The 21219-nt window shown below is 35.8% G+C and overlaps 1 protein-coding gene across 1 annotated transcript in view; it reads left to right on the top strand.

Annotated features, from left to right (window-relative positions):
* Positions 1-1751: 1751 nt before the first annotated feature.
* Positions 1752-21219, top strand: part of Rpn2 (Regulatory particle non-ATPase 2) — a 43046-nt gene continuing 23578 nt past the window's right edge. Inside the window, exons 1-16 of the mRNA XM_089248844.1 lie at positions 1752-1873; positions 4190-4307; positions 5752-5815; positions 6440-6545; positions 8259-8458; positions 9630-9773; positions 10256-10324; positions 11956-12113; positions 12311-12413; positions 13885-14022; positions 14965-15053; positions 15189-15267; positions 16652-16825; positions 17963-18023; positions 20527-20654; positions 20841-21056. Coding sequence (XP_089104970.1) covers positions 1846-1873; positions 4190-4307; positions 5752-5815; positions 6440-6545; positions 8259-8458; positions 9630-9773; positions 10256-10324; positions 11956-12113; positions 12311-12413; positions 13885-14022; positions 14965-15053; positions 15189-15267; positions 16652-16825; positions 17963-18023; positions 20527-20654; positions 20841-21056 — 1875 coding nt within the window. The 5' untranslated portion in view covers positions 1752-1845. The remainder of the gene's footprint in view (positions 1874-4189; positions 4308-5751; positions 5816-6439; positions 6546-8258; positions 8459-9629; positions 9774-10255; positions 10325-11955; positions 12114-12310; positions 12414-13884; positions 14023-14964; positions 15054-15188; positions 15268-16651; positions 16826-17962; positions 18024-20526; positions 20655-20840; positions 21057-21219) is intronic.

Here is a 21219-nt window from a genome sequence, read left to right on the forward strand (position 1 = left end):
GCGTGAACCGAATAGTATAATTTCGCGTCGGCAGCAACGTGTTACATAATCACGCTACGACGTAGAGTGCTGTCGTGAGCCGTATTGCGCTCTGTAGGAAAACAGTCATGATGCTTTTCTTACCGGTGAGTGGACGGCGTGTCGCGCTGAGCGAATCACGTTGCGCGCGGCACAGGAAACCTGCTCCTAGGAAAACCCGCCTTTAACATCATAAAATTCCGAATCGACATTTCATCTTTATCGCCATAAAAACCCGAAACGATGTTCCGTCTTCGGGTCATAAAAATCCGAATCGACGTTTCACTTTTAACGTCATAAAACTCCGAATCGAAATTTTGGTTTCGCGTCATTAAATTCGAAATCGACATTTTAGTTTCGCGTCATTAAATTCCAAATCGACATTTTGGTTTCGCGTCATAAAATTCGGAATAGATATTTTGGTTTCCAGTCATAAAATTCCAAATCAACATTTTGGCTTCGGGTCATAAAATTCCGAATCGAATTTTCACATTTAAGACTTTCGATTGTTTCTGAATTCTCACCTTCTCTGTTCTATCTAGTGTCGCTACCGTGGGACTTTCTTCTCCGCGATAACATGGCCTTTCTTCAGGGCAGTGATTTCAACTTTTTCCGGGGGGGGGAAAGAACATGTACTCAATGTATGCATATATATATATATATATACCATTTGTAGTGTATTTTCAAAAGACAGGGGGTACCCCCCCCCAAATTACGGGCCTGCCTTTCTTCTCAGTAAAGCCGGGTTTTCCTAGGAATAGGTTTATTGCGCAGCGTGAACCGAATTAAACTATTTCATGCCGACAGAAACGTGTTACATAATCACGCTACGTGTTTGTGTTTTCCTAGTGAGGTGCATCAGATCAGAGTGGCTACATAAAGTACATAAAGTATATGGCTTTGGCATCAGCTACTCTGTCGTCTGCATGCTCCGGTTTGAAGGGAAGGAAAAGAAATCACACAAGAGTAAAGAGAATATCGGCAAAACCGCGGCGCACGACGCATTTGACTCCTCCAGAAGCAGTCGGCCAATCACGCCCGACGTAAATCGCTGTCATGAGGCGTATTGCGCTCTGTAGGAAAACAGTCATACTGACTTTGTTATTTGTGAGTGGACGGCGTGTCGTGCTGGGGGAATTACGTTGCGCGTGGCACAGGAAACCTGCTCCTAGGAAAACCCGGCTTAAACCTGTGCCGCGCGCAACGTGATTCTCCCAGCGCGACACGCTGTGCACTCACCAGTAAGAAAACCAGCATGACTGTTTTCCTACAGTGCGCAATACGGCTCACGACAGCGGTTTACGTTGGGCGTTATTGGCTGACTCCTTCTGGAGGAGTCAAATGTGTCGTGCGCCGCGGTTTTGCCGATTTTCTCCTCAATGTTGTGTATTTCCTCTCCCTTCCCTTCAAACCGGAACATGCAGACGACAGAGTAGCTGATGCCAAGGCCATGTATTATAATATAACCGCCCTGATCTGATGCGCCACGCTAGGAAAATACAAACGCGTAGCGTGATTATGTAACACGTTGCTGCCGACGCGAAATTATACTGTTCGGTTCACGCTGAGCAACAAACCTATTCCTAGGAAAATCCGGCTTAAGCACTCATCTCATTCCTTCCTATCACCATCTTCTGAATGACTCACTAGATGACAGCACCATGTCCATGGAAAAAAAAAAAAAATTCAGATTCTTTTTTTTTCGTGTAAGGAAGAGGAAAACTCTCAACTTTTCCGGCCGCTGAGAGAAATTCGACTGTCATCCTCCAGATGCGTGTTATTGTGCAAGTTTAAGGGGGAAATATTCGTTTATTTAAAGTTAGAAAAATGGGCAAAATGACCATCACATCCGCTGGTAAGGAAACAGCTTTTATCTCTTTTGATTTTATCACTGAGTTTTATAACATGATCTGGGATGGCTATATACACTGGTGTTATCGCTATTGTTAGATTGTTTCATCATTAAAAAGTTGAATTTTCGAGTTAGGTGAATGCCTTTTCATTTTAATAACGGTTCGAAGTGAACAAACATATGTTGCGTCATCACTTGAATTACTGGGGAGGATTAATAAATATTGTTTATAGACACCAGGGGGCATGGGAGCCTTTTAACAACGTTTATTGTTATCAACATTTGTTGCAGATTAGTAAAGGTCTCTGTGCTTTAATGGGCACGATTCCGTAAGTGAGGTTTTGTGTGTGTGTGTGCAGCTATATTGGCTGTTTTTTCTCGTTACCTATGGTTTGTCTTGGTGTTTCGAAAGTTTTTCATTGGCGACCGAAATGTTTCGCGAGGCCAGCAATCTTTTTCAGCGACATTATCAATTCATTTTTGTCGTCATCATCTTACCTCCCTCTTGTGCCGTGGCTCTCGTTACTTAACAGAAGCATATAGTATAATCCCTTTTTGTAGACGTTGCAATTTTTTTTCATTTGGCAGAGTTGCCAACTGCTGCAGATTGTCTGTGGTTTCTATGCGGGTCCATAGCAAGAAATTTATTTTGTTTGGGGGACTGAAGTGATGGAACAATAGATTAGGCCAACTTTTCCTATTTTTTGGTCATTTTCTCACATTTCGGTGGGGGGAGAGACCAGATCCCGTTCTTCCAATCAGCAAGCATGATCCAGAAATCTCCCAATTTTTTTGCCAAGGCTGGACACTTTACTTGGAAGGTCACATGTCTTTGGGGCTGTGTCCCCCCTTTTGGTCATTTTTGACCACCATTTAGCATCTTCAGGTAATCATGTACATTTCATCTCCGTGGAGAAAACTTTGGTCATGGGTAAGAACATTTTGACTGGGGGGGGGGGGGGTAAAATACCATTTCAAGCCCTTTCCCCCCCCCCCTTTTATTTAAGAAAATCATCTTGAATCATCTTTGTCGATTACCCACATAGGGTCCCGCGTGACTCTCGAGAAAATATTTTTTAAAAAACTTCTATTTTATTTGTATTTATTTTAATATGTGGTAATTTTTTCCTTATGCCTACGGTGATTATGTTATGATCTATAGATGATAGATGGCGCGATTTGTTTGATGGCCCTCTGTTGGCAACAGCAGTTGATACCGGTTTCGGTTTAGCGTAGATGTGCGATTGGCAGAGGGTTGGCCGAGAACATTCCAGAGGGATTCGCCCCTCCAGACAGTGGCACCACAAACCTCGTACTGTGAAATAGAAATTTGTGGAATATTCTTTTTCTCAAACTTTTGACCAGAGCTATAAATAGTGAGGTGATCACAAGAGAAGAGACTGGATGAAAAGTCATTTGTGATTGAACTTTACAAAAAAGTTGTTAGCTCTCTGATTAGGTTGTAAATACGTGTAAATTTCTGTTCTATAAATAAATGTGTTTGTCCGCCGAACCACTTGTTTTGCAATCTCGAAGTCTTGTGAAAAGTGTCTGGAACAATGTTTTACAGTCAATCACAGATTTCTGGCGCTATAATGAGTTTGGTGTTTTATCGAATCACAAATTAACGTGTATAATCTGTATGTGCAGAAGATTTGTTCACCGAAAAATTTTTGGCGCTGTATCGGGGGGGGGGGGGTGCGCTTCAAAGGGATTTGACTTTATGTATATATATATTTTTTCATTGACGAGGTTTATCTGCAGCTGTTGATGCGAGTTATTTTATTTTTTCTTCAAATTTGCAGTTTGGCTCATAGAGCTGAAAACTTTCCGAATTTCTCAATGTGTACAGGACTTCCAGATTAAGAATTCATATTACCAGGTTTTAATTACTGCCACATTAATGTTTAAAATAATACAAACTTAATGTTTCTTTTTTTCATTATTATTCCTGTTTTTCCGCTGCCACTGTTCCTAAAGAGAAATAGACAATTTTTTTTCCTCGGCGAATGTTTGTTTCTTTTGCTCAAATGATGAAATTATTCACATTCCCACGTATGAAATGCTCGGAAAACATTTTTTGTGTATTTTACTCTGATTCAAAGTACAGCGTTAGGAATTTGTGGAAACACTTTTTTTTTTGCCTTGCAAAATCTTGTGAAAATCTTTGAATGCCAGCGACATTGTACTTGTGGTAGATGCGGACGTTTTCCTGGGATTTTCCAAATTCCTGAAAACGTTTGTGTCTTTCAAATTGTAAGATTTTGCTCAGTGATGTTTGTCTTTTTACTGTCTAATTCAAAAATTTTCTTCAAACAGGGGGCATAATATCGCTTTTGGATGAGAGACAGCCAGAACTGCACATTTTTGCTTTGGGAAAGCTCAATAATATTGTGGACGAGTTCTGGCCTGAAATTTCGGAAGCTATCCAGAAAATGTATGTGTTTTTTCTTAATGTGCATGTTTATGTAATTATGTGCATATGTTTCCCCCCAAAATCTATACCATTTTCCTGGGAAAAACAATATAAGGTGCGTTATTTTATGTTGTATATAGAATAAATCTCAAAACTTGTGTAAGAGTCAAGATGACCTTACTGTTGGAAACCCCAGGTATTGAAATTTCAATGCTTATTGCAAAATATAATGAGTAGGCTATACTGCTCTTAATGATGAACTGCCAACAAAGAAAAACTAATCTCGAAGATCCAAAAACCCATGCATGAAAGATCTATTCTATTCATAACTTTAAGAATGAAATCCTAGTGGGGAAATCTACCCACATAACTGGTTCTGGATAAAACACTGGGAAGACACTGTGCCGTCTTAATGCATGATCTCACCTGAGCCTCAAGAGAAGAGGGGCCTCACGAAAATGAGATATAATTGAAAATTTTGAACAGATTTTGTTTAGTGGACCAGTAGGTTCTCGTATTCACTGGTCCCACAGACCAGTGACTTTCATTTTTTAAATTCTAACGCTGCTATGGACTAGGTGGTCGTCACTGATTCATCAAGTGAAGGAATAAATTGAATTTTTTTTTAATATAGTGCAATGCTTAACTTTCTATATTATCTGCATATTTTCATCAATAGATAGCAGCATATTAATTTTGAATGTGTATGGAAAATTTGCTCAAAAGGGAAACTACGAATTTTTTTTTGTCCTTGTATTTTTTAAGTTGCAAAAAAAATTTTTGGATTTTTCCAGCCCCCGCTCCTGACATGTTATCTTATTTTGAGACTTCAATGAATAAACCTTTTTGTTATTGTTTCCAAGTCCATTTGTTTTTTTTTTTCTGTTGGACCTTGTGAGTAATGTAATGAAGATTTAAATATCTGATAACAAATATATATCTGAGGAATCTATTTACTTTTCGAAAAATGTTTTTTTGGAAGTATAGATTTGACCGAATATATGGAACATTATTGCAGTGCTTCAATTATTTCTTTGTTTACTTGCTAAATCTGTGGATTTTACCTCCAGATGTATGTTTAAATTACCTGAAACAAGGTCTGCTTCAGATTCCGATAAATATGAAAAAAGTAAATTTGTTTTTTTTATTGTTTTTCAATCTAGCTTTATCTAAAATATCATATAATCATTGCGTATTACGGGGACTGACAAATCACAGATCACCATGGGAACTAAAAATTTATACTGGCACCTAAAATTTTCTATGCATGAACAATTGCTCAGGCGAGAAAATAATTAAAATACATAAATTTGTTGTAATTCAATGTGCATGCCATTAAATATATTTTATCAATTTGAAGTTTTTGTATGTATTGTTTTTGAATGAACAATGTCATGATAAAACTTAAAAAAAAAGTATTTATGCTTTATGCATACATTGCAATTATTTATTTTTTGTTATCTAGTGAAGTATTGTACGAAAATGAGATGTTCACTGATCGCCAGCTCGCTGCCTTGGTTGCGTCAAAGGTATGTATGTTTGCAAATACATTTTTTTTCCTTTTTAAATCTTTATTTATTCCAAAATTGATCTAAAGTAATGTTACTATAGAATATAATTGTGAGAAAAAAAAAACCTCAACCAAAACACTTTGAACCAGCGCCTGACAAATCCCAGATGTCAGGTTGCCATGGAAACTATAAAATCAGTATTGGTGCTTAAAATTTTCTATGTGTAATTGTTAAATCAGAGTCTAAAAATAACAAATAAATCCCTTATTTCATGATTATGTGTCTTCCAACATTAAATCTTAAACGTGCCTAAAAAATTATTTTGGGACTTTTTCTGGAAAGAAAACTATGCTTGGCTCCTAAGAAATTTTCCAGACACCTCATTTGTTTTTATTTGTCAAGTCCTGCTTAGAAACTGTTGGAAAGATACATATTTTTCTGTATTAGCTTGGCATGGTAAAACATTGAGGTAGTCCAACCAAGACATTTAAAGTCACAAATTCTGGGTAATTAGTAATAACTATACTCATATGTTAAGAAAAGTTCAAAATTTAGGATTTTCCACTGTAAAATGAATTTTTGGTTATTTAATCGTAAATTTTCTTTGTATGAAAGTTTAAACCTTTGTGATTCTTTCATAAGGTATATTACCACCTTGGTGCATTTGAAGAGTCTCTTACATATGCTTTGGGTGCTGGTGAATTGTTCAACGTGAATCTTTCTTCTGAGTATGTAGAAACTATCATTGGTAAGTGGAATAACTTATCCTTCTACTCCCATTTCCCAGTATATTTTCTTTGTGTCTTGAAAGGAATATTTGAACTTCTTTATTTAGTAAAAAAATTATATCAATAAATTATGCTGCCATACCTCTTTTTCTTGAAACTCATAGAAGGGAAGAAGTTCCTGCGTTTTACTGTTCTAAAAGAATGAATTTTTTTCACCTTTCTGTCTCAAATTATTTTTCCAAAACTGTCTTGAACGTCAAGCTACGATGATAGAAAAAGAATTTCTGTGTTTTCCCCTTTTTTACCTTTGTGTAAGTCTGGTTTTTTTTTTCTGGCGGTGAAAGAAACTTAAAAGAAAGGATTTCTTTTCCTGATAGTGCTACAACCCATTGTGATGATGGATCTTGTCAATCATAGGTGGAAACTATGACTGCCATTAGTTAGGCAAGTCACTTAAAAAAAGTGTAGTGGCGTAGACAAGAAATGGAGGAGGTGGACCCTGCTCCTTCCCTTTCCATTCGAAGAGCCAGAATTTGCTTATGTTCATAGCATAGGTGTTAACATTGAACAAAACGAATGGATTGGGTCAAGGGCAGAGGCCAAGGATTGTGCTGCCACAGCGGTGAATGAACTGAGATGATAGGGTCTGAGTTGTTTGCATTTCTTGCTAGTACAGATTACACTGAAGTTTCAAAGGGCTAAAAAGAAATACCTATATGCATTACACTAAGCTTATGGGTTATTTTAAATAAGGTATGTAAATGAAAATAGAATTGAATATTAAAATAAATTTGAATGTGTCAATAAAAAATTCAGTTGGTATGTAGTAGAATCGAGAATTTTAGTTTTATCAATCAAAATTTTTGTCATGTTTGTCATGGTTCTTCGTTCGTACACAAAAACACTATTTCTTGAAAGTTCTGTTGATCTCCTTCCCCCCCCCCCCCGTTTCGAGATAGTGAGGTTTGACTGTATTTTCTATATATTTATTGGGCTCTCCCCATGTAGTCAAATAATGTGTATTTGCACACAGAATATTTGCATACTAAATTACTAGGAATGAGTGCCATAGTTTACGTACTGCATGCATTTAAAAATACGATTTTAGAGGCTTCTAGTACGTTCATTAGTTTTGAGCTACTCATTGATGTCAGTCCAATGCAGGTTTCCAAGATGTGATCCGACAATAGATATCTCAAATTGGAGGGATTTTTTTTCAATAATGAATATAAATTATTGTGCCAGACTATGGGGTTTATATTCAATTTGTATATCGGTTTATTTTTACTAAAACTTTGTGATTGTGTTGTCGAAAAGTAGCAACACACACTCAAGACTGCACATTCATAAGTCCATAAATATATTTTACTCAAAAATACTTATATTTTTCATGTGAGTGCAAATAATTTTGACTCGCTTAGGTATCCTTAGAAATTATATAGCCTCCTGTACCTGTGTACAGGTATCCTTAGCTTTACTTGATTAATTGATTTTGTAAAATAGTCATGTAAGACCCAAATCACATAAAGTAAGTGGAATTTAACATGGGAAAGATTGGGATGGGGGGGGGGGGTTAATAAAGAAAAAAAGCTGCAGATATTACATAGCAGTATATAATTCACACTAAGAAATTCCTACGATTTTCTGAACATATAATCTGTGGATTACATGCAGAAAAATACGGTACTAAAAACACACAAGTAGCAATAATTTATGAAATTTGCTCATTTTAGCTAAATGCATCGATCACTACACCAAGCTTAGCGTCTACAACGCTGAAAACAAGGAGAAGAAACCCGTAGACCCTCGACTTGAGACCATAGTGAACAGGATGTTCCAGAGATGCTTCCATGATAGCCAGTTCAGACAGGCTGTTGGTATAGCAGTTGAAACAAGAAGAATGGATATATTCAAAGAAGCTATATTGAAATCAGTGAGTTGAATTGTTTTTTAATTATTGTCTGAGGCTTTCATGGCCGGCGTTAAATGACTTGCAAACGGTTTCCGGGTTATTAGGCCATGGTCTAGGAGATTTTCTTCCTGACGTTTCGTCCACATCTGTGGCAGGCATCATCTGAGGTTAATTCGACGTAAGTCTCCGCGGCAAGCGAGAAAGGCTTCGTACATCTACTGTGATAGACTTGTTCTCTATATGCATTTCTGAGACTTGATCGGCCGCAGAAGAACCGCATTGGTTGGCTTGTGTGGATGTGTTGTGCGCCGATTGGTTGGATTGTCGTCGCCAGACACCACTTGCAACCAATCGGCGCACAACACATCCACACAAGCCAACCAATGCGGTTCTTCTGCGGCCGATCAAGTCTCAGAAATGCATATAGAGAACAAGTCTATCACAGTAGATGTACGAAGCCTTTCTCGCTTGCCGCGGAGACTTACGTCGAATTAACCTCAGATGATGCCTGCCACAGATGTGGGCGAAACGTCAGGAAGAAAATCTCCTAGACCATGGCCTAATAACCCGGAAACCATTTGCAAGTCATGTTTTTTAATTATTTTACTCTTTGTTTTATATGCTCATTAAGTAATACCCAGTAAGTAATGTTCTCTCTCTCATTTCAATGAATCTCACTTATTTTTGCTATTTTCAATTTATTTTTAAATATATTATCGAGTTTATTCTCCAATCTCTCTTCTGTTCTTATGGAATCTTTATAATTAATGTTATCATGTATGTTCTTTTCTGGTCATCTCTCTATATTTTAATTCTTTTAAGCACCACACGTGTGTCTGTTTTTTTGCAGAATTTAACTGCTTGAAATTGCTATTTGCTGAATGTAATAAAATGAAAGCCCGGTATGACCTATTGCGTTTTATCAAACATTTGAAAATTATAATTCCCATGGTCTTCTTCCCGACAAGGTGGAGATTGACAGTGACCTTTGGTTTTTGAAAGAATGAAGAGAGAATTTTTCGGAATGAAGTAATAATTAGAATAAAAAGGTGCAAGTGTGTGACTGACATAGCGTGTGAAGTAATCAATTCCCTGAGAAACACTGAAAAAAAATTAGCCTTTTTAAAAATCTTAGCAAATTTATCTTTTGCATGTGCTTTATGTACATTTTGGTTTTCAATTTCTCTTATAGGATGATGTAGCTGGAATGTTGTCATACAGCTTCAAGCTGTGCATGTCTTTCATACAAAACAGAACATATCGTAATGAGATACTTCTTGTTCTAGTTAACCTGTATAAGAATCTGGACATTCCAGATTATGTAAACATGTGTCAGGTATGTATGGAATTATCTTATATAGGAAATCAATATTTAATGTCATTAAAAGTTGTGAATGTTAAATTTTTAGTTACAGGATTTTATTTACGTTTGAAGGTAATCTGCCTACTTTACCCTCATCTGCCTTTGCCAATCTTCAAAAACTTGTTTTAAAATGCTAGATAGACTTTTCATCATTATAATTTTATATTTTCCCATTAGAAAATTTTCTGCATTAATCGCTGAGTGTCAGTGAAGTCCCAGTCAGGGAATGACAAAATTTCATGATGAGTCTTGTGAAATAATTTCATTTTTTTTTTAAATACAAACCTTAATGGAGTATAACATTTATATTGAAATTAATATTTTAATGGAAGAATTATTTTCTTTTAAATTTTGTTTTGTCGTAGAATTCATTTTCCTAAAATCTATTGCTGCTTCAATGAATTATTTCATTTAATTAAACATTTTTATATTGTATACATATTCTATATTTTCAGTGCTTAATATTCGTGGATGATGCACAAGCTGTTGCTGATCTCCTCGAAAAACTGTGCAAAGGAAGCAATGTAAGCAAATTTTTTCATTCATATTCAAATGGTTTTTGAATTTCTGAATGCCTTGTTTTATGTTACACCCTCACATAAAACGTACGAGTATTGATAAAGTGAAAATCCTATATAAAGATACTCTCTCTAATTATTACCTTATAACTATATTAATTTCTGGTTTTAACATACTTTTCATAGGGTTGGTATATTCTATCCGTAGTGATAAATCCTTTATAACGATATGCTTCTCCTGTGCCTTCTGTATTGTTATATAGGTATTTTACTGTATAACAAGGTCTTCATTTAACAAACTATTGCATTTCTGGAAATGTTTAGGAGTTTCAGGAAATGAAAATTTTTTGTTGTATTTAAATGTATCTTTTTGGATGTGTGTGTGTGCTGAGAGTGAAAGTGTGGAGATTTTATCAATTTAAGACATGTATTAGGTTAATCAATGAAACTCGTTATATCATTCTTCCCATATGATAGTTTTCCTAATATGTTTGGTTATATTCCGGTTGTTAGATCAAGCTACATATGACCCAGATTAGTGTCAGTTTGATTATAAACACCCTGTATGACGTATTGATCAAGGCTGGATGAACCCAGGAGCCAGGTTGCGATGGTGACTAAAAAATTGGTATCGGCACTTAAAATTTTCTTCGTGTAGTTATTAAATTGTAGGCTGAGAGCAGCATAAAATGTTTGGAATTTATAGCAGCATACTTGCCAACACATGAAAGAGTATGTCCTGAAAAAAGTCAGAAGTATTTTGGATTTTTTTCTTTGGGTAAAAATTTCTTTGGTTCCTAGATTTTTTTGTGATTTATCCAGCTTTGATATTGTTGGAGTATAAAATTGAGAAAAAAATGTTAAACCTAAATGGTGAATTCCAAGTAAACCTTTGATGTCCAAGTATGACTTATACTGTTATACAGGGTGAATTTCACCTAATCTGCCGAATGAAAAGGAAGGAGGGGGTGATAGACAAGCTCAAGTGGACTGTAAAACACTGGAAGACTATATTTGGAAAATTAGCAAAAAAAAAAATCCTATTAAGTGACACCATAGCCATCAGAATATCTGAATTTAATGGCAAGCTACAAGGGCTGAAAGATGTGGGAAGTGCAAAATCAAATTGTCACCAAAATCTAGCTCCCAATTCTGCATTCCCTTCTCGCTACAATCAATCGAATTTACCAAAGACTTGTTCACATTCCAGGAGCTTTCGAAAGAGCCTACAATGAGCCATATCAGTGTTCTAAGTGAAGAGAATTAACCTTCTGTTGTCAATACATCACTGGAATCGGCATTGGTCAAAGTAGACATTCGGAATTAACTGTTACAGTTTTGAGCACAGTTTGATTTTTGAGAAAAAACATAAGGTGACCCAAATTTTATCAGACTATCTGGATTTAACAGCGAGCTGCAAACACAGATTAGTGGAGTGGATTGGCAGATAAGGTGAAATTTGCCCTATATATCATGCTTGTCTGAGTTTGAAAATTTGTCAATTTTAGGATCTAATTTTCTTTTTTTCTTCTACAAAATAAAAGCTGTGGTGCTCATTTAAAATTGAAAAAAGGGGGTTATATGTGTATATAAATGTCTTAATCTTATTTTATTTTTTTTGTTATTCCACTTAACAGGATCAAGTGTTGATGGCATACCAGATTGCTTTCGATTTGTATGAGAGTGCAACTCAACAATTCTTGGCTTTAGTACTACAGGCTCTGAAAGCCACAGCTCCTATCCCTTCTAATTTGGTCTCGCCTGTAGTTGTTAAACCAGATGCAAAACCAGAAGGGTGATTATATCTTTTTGGCTGTAGAAATGCTGGCCTTTTTTAAATATTTTGTAAAACATTTGACGGATAAACCTTTGGTGGTTATACTTCAGTCAGTGTCGTAGATGACAGTAATTTATTTTGGTTACTGCATTTATAAATATTCTGGAATCCAATTTGAATCCTCTGATACTGATTTCTAACTTTTCATTCTTCAGTGAAGCAATGGACACAGATGCTAAAGAAGAAGAAGTCACTTCAGCTCAGCAACAGGCAGCAGCAACAGTTCAAGCAACAGCCACGTTAAAAATGGAAGATCTGGTATTAATCAATTTTATTATCATTGATGAGATTGCAGACATAATATTTCTAATATACAGTGGTGTTTGCAAACATAATTTGTTCCATGAATGTTCTCTCAAAATCCAAAGCACTCATATATCGAAGCAAGCTTCTTCATAAGAAATAATGGAAACTGAAATATATTCAACAATAGTTTCCCTCACACTAACTATGATGCTTATCAAAGATAGAGTGCATATTAATTTATTTTATATCATTGCAGTCTTGTTCGGAGCAAAATAGAATAAACGCTAGCTCAGTTGTGATTATATGACACTTGACAATCAGTGCAAACACTCGAAGCCTGTCGTACAATTTGTCCTCATCTTGGAAGCTTTGGCATATGCACTACTTGTATTACAAGACACGGCAAATTTATGGAATTGAAATTTCATTAAAAACAATTTAATATGGGAACATTCATAATTTTTCTTCATTTTACAGTGAAACTCCTAAATAGTAACACTCAGAGGACCAGATGACACATTATTATATGGGGGGGGGGAAGATATGTCATTATATATGGAATGCATTAATACTGAGAGGAGAAGTGTGGTGGGACCAGAATTTTATATCATTGGAAAGGAGTTTCACTGTGCGAAGCCTTATTTTGCTAAACTCTGTCTTAAAAATTTGTGAATCAATTGTGGACTGTTTCAAAAGGATTGAAAGCATGATGAAGTGGCTATGCAGTGATCTCCAGATTTCAGCAGATTTGATGACCAGCAGATTTTTTTGCATTGTTCTTCAACGAACCCTCGGCTGACTAAAAATATCCTGTGGTAAAAATCCCCATAATAGTGTTATCTGCATTTTTTCTTAAAATTCTTCCAAATCGTTGTGCAGTACAACTAATTTTTCTGTGACTTGCGTCACAGATTTTGGCACATTCTGCTTTGGAGGGGGAGGGGGTAGTGATATGCACATGTAATTATGTCAAATACATCAGGGTTGTGCATTAACACTCAACACTCTTTGTCATATTCCAGTTCATTAGAAACACTCCAGAGGAAGAGGAGCGTTTAAGATGCATTTTTTTGTTTTGTAATAGTATCGGTGATGTCGCTTGCTAGCTTTTGAATACCCAGAATTTATAATATTATTGATCATCTGCTCTGATCTGAAGGGTCTTCACTAGTACTTGCAGTCTTGACTGATAGACAGTATACAACTAATAATCTATGTGTGCTTAAAATGTGATACTGATATAGTATTTGGGGTAGCTTACCTCTCATACAGGCTTCTTTTCTGCAAAGTGGGATTTTAATTATTTTTCTTGTTTTTATATGTATATATTTTTTGTTTTTTCACAAATTATTTAAAAGTTACGAATGCTTGTAGATAAAATTTTCTATTCGACGACGTAAGTTTCCAAATGAACCGTATTAACTTTAAGTTTAAAAAAAAGAGGTGTGTATTTAAAAACTCATGTATATGTGTATAATTGCAGAATGAGGAAGATAGAAAACACCAAGAAAGAATAGAAAAACTAGCCACAATTTTGTGTGGAGAAGTGTCCATTGGTTTGAATTTACAGTTTCTCATCAGAAACAATCATACTGACATGCTCGTTCTGAAGCAAACTAAGGTAAGATTGCCAAATACATGGCATGGCTCAGAATTCGGCAAATGTTTATCAACAATTATTATCTGATTGAATATTTTGTGTCAGGATGTATGAATTGAACACATTGTATAAGTTCACTGATAACTCTTAATATTTAATCAAATGCTGTTTCTGATACTGAATTGTTTGTTTTTTTCCATCTGAGATTCCATCAATGCTTTAGAGAAAAGGTGGTCTGCCATTTACGTACTCTTTTTCTGATTTTTCATCCATGTGCACCCTACTTTTTGGTCAGTTGCAAAATATTTTGTAAATACAGTAGATCATGCTTACAATGTTTTTCAAAAAACTATTATAAAAAACATAAGTGGGAGAAAATGCTTTAAATGGGAAATCTCTAAGAATTTGTAAGAGTGTGGATCACGAAAATAAGTTGTACCAAGCGGGAACCTTATAAGTGGGATCCACGTATAGATTTTTTAAACTTTAATCATGCTATGATACTGATCTTGAGAACCATACCCAAAAATATGGGAAGTAGTTTTGAAGTCAGATAATGAAGATTACTGAGTACACAACATTCTGGTGTTTGAGAACACTCGTATCTATAAAAACGAGCCCATAGGAACATGACATTCATTGATTTCAATCCTTTGTGCATGCTGTGTTTGACTTGCACAGCTCTGGTGGTATTGGTCAATTGAACATGAGTTGTTTGACTGGCTGGTGTTATTACAATTGGGCTCTGGATACAGAATTTGGGGGGGGGGTGTAGTTTTCATCTTAGTTATTGCAAATGTAATGAAATTAATATGTATTGGGTTATTGTCAAATATGATTTATCAGTACAGGCTCGTCCCAATTACTTCAGATAATTGTCTCGTATTTCCAGATTTCTTTTTTCCTACAGAATGTTTAACTTACGGATTTTGAAACATTTGATTTGATTCTTTGTGTTTATAGGATGCAGTGAGAAACTCTGTGTGTCACACCGCAACAGTGATTTCTAATTCATTTATGCATTGTGGTACAACTAGTGATCAGTTTTTAAGGTATAACAAACTTCAGCTTTTGTTCTTGCTACCAAATTATTTATATTTTGAGTATATCCTGTGCGTTCACTATAGATTGGTAAGATTAGTTTTTATACAAAAGTGACTTTTCTCTCAATGATATATTTTATCTAGGGACAATCTTGAATGGCTTGCCAGAGCAACGAATTGGGCTAAGTTTAGTGCTACAGCTAGTCTAGGCGTTATCCATAAAGTTAGTGGTTTCCTGTTTTCACTTTTTGGTTTTTTTTTTAATTGCAGAAATTTTTAACTTTAAAACCAACAATTTTCAACAAACATGTGATGTGATAAAAACAGCATCCTTACAATTATTTTCAAACACAGTGGGTTCTGTTGTCAAAGGATAAAAATGAAAAATTTTCTTGGATCGAAAAGTCAATTTTTGACCAAGTGAACCAACCAACTGTGTTTCAAAACAATTATAAGGATTTAGTTTTTTATCACATCACTTGGTTTTTATTTTGTATTTGTCAAAAATTGTTGTATTTTTCATTGATTTTATTCATCTTGTGGCAAAGATTTTTTTTTTGGTGTAATTTGTAACTTTATTAAAAATGTTTATTCGGCTTAAATAAAAAAATTTTCACTGTATTTTCCTATGTATTAAAAAACAAGATTCCCTTTCTCAAGGGCGTCACGATGTGCTATGGATATTGATGTTCACTTACATTCTTATTAATAGGGAAAGTAGATTTTTTACACATCCATTATACGATGTTATGTGTGCAATTCTTGCTGTCATCAGTGTATTACTGTTATAGTGAGGCAGCTGTGGATGAATGAACATAATAGCGAGGGAGTCATGAGTGTCAAATGTTTCTGTACTACTGCTGTAAAGTTTGTCTTTTTTCTCATAAATTTCTTTATGACGTTCAAGGCCCTCCTGAATTATTCTTTCTTAAATCTTGTTGCTTTGGTTCATACCTTCATTCATCTGCAGACCTTCATTAGTATTACCAAAACTTGATATAACTTGATATATATAAACTTGTTAATGCAAAGCAAAATGTTAAGCTCGTGATAGTGCCTGACATGACAAAGCTGTTTGGGCAAGAAATGCTACCAATGTACAACTGAACAGTTGGTGGTTGTACACTTTACAGAGATTCTACGATATGCCAAAATAGTTATGTTCATCTCTCAAAAGTTCATAAGTTGTAGGGGTATTGGCTGTATTCTGCTAAGCATCTAATCCAATCAAAATTTTGTTTAAGAGAAATTATTTATAGTCATGTAAATTGTATAAAAAGTTCTGAATGGTTAAACCCCCAAAGCAGAATGTTTAGCACTGTTCTGCGACGAGCCCTCGGCTGACTGGATATGTTCTGCAGTAAAAATCCCCATACATGTAATAGTGTTTTTTGCACTTTTTCTTAAAATTCTTCCGAATTGTTCTGCAGTAGCGCTAATTGTTCTGCAACATACGTCGCAGATTTTGGCACATTCTGCTTTGGGGGGTTAAACATGTGTAGCCAGGAATCTCATTGGATTATAAAATTTGAATAGAGATCACAAATTAAAAAAAGGCTAACATATAAAAATTTAATTTGTATATAGTTTATTTTGTATCTTTATAGGGTCACGAGAAGGAAGCGCTCCACCTAATGTCTTCCTATCTGCCCAAGGATTCTGGTCCAGCAGGTGGTTATACAGAGGGCGGAGGATTGTATGCTCTTGGTTTGATTCATGCAAATCATGGTGCTGGCATCTCAGATTATTTGTTGGAACAACTCAAAGGTGCTACCAATGAAGTGAGTGTCAGTGACTTGTGATTTTCACATTATGTAGCATCAAGACAAAATATTTAAAAAGAAGAAAAAAAATTAGTGATTCTTAATTTCTGTAATATTCATGCTTTGCAGCCTTAATAGGCCGGATATAATTCCCAATGTAACCTTGGTCATGTAGGAATATCGTGCAATAAGAAAGCAGACACTGCAGCTTGAACAACAACTAACATTGACAATAACCTTTTGGTACCTGCTAGTGACCACTTCTCAATCCTCCGAGAAGTGATGCGTTGTTGTTGCAGGAGCACTAGAATAATCAAGTAAACACTAAATTACATGCCATTAAGCCCACACTTGGCCATTGGCAATCGAGCTGCAGGACAAAAAGGAGGAAGTTCTGTTTACCTGATTGCGCATAGGACACAGTCTCCTCACACATTCTTATCTTTTATTACGAGAGAGTCAACCAGAGTGTCCACATTGTCAGTTCATTGACTTTTACTTGTTCGCACCATTATTGTATGACTGCTTGTGATCAAAGTCATATTTAACTTCGTTACATTTTAAATGACCATTGCAATGCATCTCTCATAAATTCATCAAAGCCATTGCCTTTTACAACAAATTATAGTTATTTACAATCTATGTGATTGCTTTACATTTCACGCAACATTGTTTTTTAATCATGCATAGTTTTACTTGCTGGACGTGGAAGGAATAAGTTTTATTTTATTTTTAATTGGTCATTTGTTTTGGTGCAGTTTCACCTAATTGGTCCTTGCGCCAATAAACCCGAAGTCCAATCCAATCCCAATGTAACCAGTCAGACTGTCTGCAAAAATTTTGCCAGGAGTTAAAATGCATTATAATTTATCGCTTATAATGATGTAGTCTGTTATGATGACAATTTTTCACATTTGATGAGCTTCCATTAAAACAGATTCGTATAATATAGGTTAGCATTAGAATATTCTTATGGGAGTTACCAAACTTGAGTATTTTTGGAAAATTGCTTTGCACGAAGAAAATTTGCACAAAATCTTGTCATTTTTAAAATTCTATAAGCGTTTTTAAAAATTTCTTCTGAAATACATAGTTGTATTTGTTTCTAAAACTTCAAATTCATCATGCCATTTCCTTTGTTTTGTTTCTTCTCAGACGGTGAAACATGGTGCTGGCCTGGGTCTTGGTTTGGCTGCTATGGGCACTCAGCGTCAAGGTTAGTTTGTGATATATATACAACCTCTGACAATAAAGTTCGGTGAATAGTCCTGTAACATTAACGTAGATGAAATGTTAACGAAAGTTACCTTACTGTTCTTCGAAATAGTCATCTTCCATTACTATGCACTGCTGAGATCCCCTATACATGTTCTAGAAACTTTGCAAGAAGTCTTCTTTTGGGATGGAGTTCAAAAGCCTCGTCACTTTTCGTTGGATGTCAGGAATATCGTCAAATCTCTTTCCTTTTAAAGCGAGTTTGAGTCGTGGGAATAGGAAGAAGTCTGGAGGATTGAGATCTGGCGAGTATGGTGGATGTTCAATTTGCACCACCCCCTTTTTTGAGAGGAACTGTTTCACAATATTGGCTGTGTGAGGGCGAGCATTGTTGTGAATAAGAAACCATGAACCTTGTGCGTACTGAGGTTGTACCCTGCGTAGACGTTTTATGAAACGGGTCAAAATTTCAATGTATCTTGCAGCATTCATCGTCAGGTAGAAATTCCTTGTGGATAATGCTTTGGCTGTCAAAAAAGGTGATTAGCATCGTTTTGATGCATGATTTTTCTGCTCTGACCTTTTTCCAACGAGGTGATGCAAGCCATTCCATGCTTTGCCGTTTCGTTTCAGGGCCGTACCTGAGACACCAGGACTCATCCTCAGTGACAATACAGTTCAAGAAATTGGGTGTTGCATCCGCCGTTTCAACAAAATCCTGTGAAGCGTGTAAACGTGCCTGCTTCTGATCGTCAGTCAAGTGATGTGGCACAAGACAACCCGCCTTTTGCATCCCTAAATTCTGGGTAACGATTTGTCGCACGGATTCACGATTAATCTGCAGTTCATCAGCTATCATGCGCACAGTTAATCGACAATCTTTCGTGATAATTTTCATCACTTTCTCAATGTTTTTGTCACTGACGGAGGTCGCCAGTCTTCCTTTATAAGGGTTGTCAGAAACACTTTCCCGGCCTTCTCTAAAACGTGCGAACCACTCGTACACACATTCCATGGACAGTGCTTGATCTTCATAAACACTTGTGTATAAGGATGAACCTGCTTTCACACATTTTTCTTGGTCCCATTCAGAATTCATGTTTAATAAGAAATTTCACAATGCTCACTCTCTACAACAATATTTTTCAAGGTCCCTATGGTATTGTAGACAGCATGGTATTATATAGACTGGTTTTACTGAACTATGTATGCCATACATTCAAGTTCGTGAGCCATAGTAAAAAAAAGTGTGAGGTGGTGTGCTATGCATGGCCATCTTAAGAGGAACCTGTGCCCCTGGGCAAAGTAAGCCTCCACCTAGTGAGATATGTTTACTTTCGGAAATGGGTACCAGATCTCATTTTCACTAGGCTATTGTTACCATGCCCCTGTGGGCTCATACGTTCAGACGGCAGCGGTGCTATGTGACATAGTCAGCTCATTCCTCTCTCACACACATGCTGATGGAAAAGATAAGTTCCTAAAATGTCTAAACTGTTCAGTATGGTATTAAGTCCTATATCCACCGAAGCTATTCAAGTCTAAGACTTGCTAGTTAGATGCATTTTCCTCTTAGCTTAATCATTGATTTAACATGAGATGGCTCAAAATCTTTCTAGAGAAAAATGTATCCAGAAAGCAATTCCCTGTGATAGAAATAAATTGATCTAGCTCAAGTGACAGTTACTCATTGGATTCATTCTGATTACAACAAAAATTTGCTCATGATGCAGCTTTTTTTTTATCTCAGCGCATGCATTGATTTCAACTAAAATGTTTGTAAACCAAAACCATGTTTATTAACCAAGGCAGAGGAAAAAGTTGAAATAATATTTGTTGGCAAACCAATTTGCAACCAGAGGCATTCATTAGCTGAAGTATCACTAATGGTTTTTCCATTATCGAAAAAGTGATCCATCTAAGAATTTGATAGTAGTAATGAAAGCTGAGCATTTACTTATTACTCTTATCCAATATTCAATCATCACAAACCTAATATGAAATACAGACACTATTTTGCATATTATTCTGCATGTTCTGAAATTTTAAAAATATACTGTCATTTTTGTATCGCATCAGCATGTACTAGTGTGAAATTCTTTTTTTCTGTTGCTTTTTCCAATCTTAAGATTGTAACCATGGAGTACAAATTGTGTCTAAATTTGACTCATTTGATCTATGCGTAGCATCCATCATTTTCAATAAAAATCAAGATTTGCTGTAGCAAGAGCATAAAACCTAAGCTATTGAAATAGTTTGTAAAACAGAAAGGATTCTCATGCAGAGAACAGACAAGGTTGAAATCAGCCAATTCGATTGATTGTTAGTGTGGAGATATTTAAGAATTACCCAGAATCTGTGCTTGAATTTCCCGGCATGCTAGTCTTCTTTACTGTTTCTCGGCATGCTGGTTAATACAGTAAAGTTTTTTAAGACAAACGATATTTGAGCTTCGGAATTCAATTTCTGTATATTTATCTGTTGAATATTTTATTTCTATACAGACATATATGAACAACTAAAGTTCAATATGTTCCAAGATGACGCTATAACTGGTGAAGCTGCTGGAGTTGCTATGGGACTGGTGATGTTAGGATCTAATTGCCGTCAGGCAATAGAAGATCTGCTTGGGGTAATGACTTTTTCTTCATAAACAATTTTCATGTAATTGCAAAGCCATAAACCGTTTTTGAATTATATTTGGAAGTATTATAGTTTTTATTTACTTAAATGTGTGCACACTATCTCAGTCATTAAGAGTTCATATGAAACAAAGTTTTTTCTTCTAATTTGAATGTTTTCATTCCATCACTTCTAGTATGCTACAGAAACTCAACATGAAAAAATTCTCAGAGGCATAGCCATTGGCCTATCTTTAATTGTTTATGGTCGTCTTGAGGAAGCTGACACTTTGATTGAGAGCTTAAGTAGAGATAAGGATCCGTTGCTTAGGAGATCTGCGATGCATACGATAGCCATGGCATACTGTGGAAGTGGTAATAACAAGGCTATACGCAAACTTCTGCATTTTGCTGTAAGTTGTTCAATTCATAAGGTTTGCATTCTTAACCAATTTATGATCAAGGATGTGTAATATTGCATCCAAATGCCAGTGGAATAATTCAAACATGTCTATCTGCTTTTTTTTCCTCCCTCCACATCACCACGAAACTTTGTTGCAACCCTATGAAAAAAAG

Source organism: Pholcus phalangioides, unplaced genomic scaffold, assembly GCF_987345545.1.
Source record: "Pholcus phalangioides strain wild (caught in Gottingen) unplaced genomic scaffold, Ppha-v1.0 ptg000020l_1, whole genome shotgun sequence".
Classification (NCBI taxonomy): Eukaryota; Metazoa; Arthropoda; class Arachnida; order Araneae; family Pholcidae; genus Pholcus; species Pholcus phalangioides.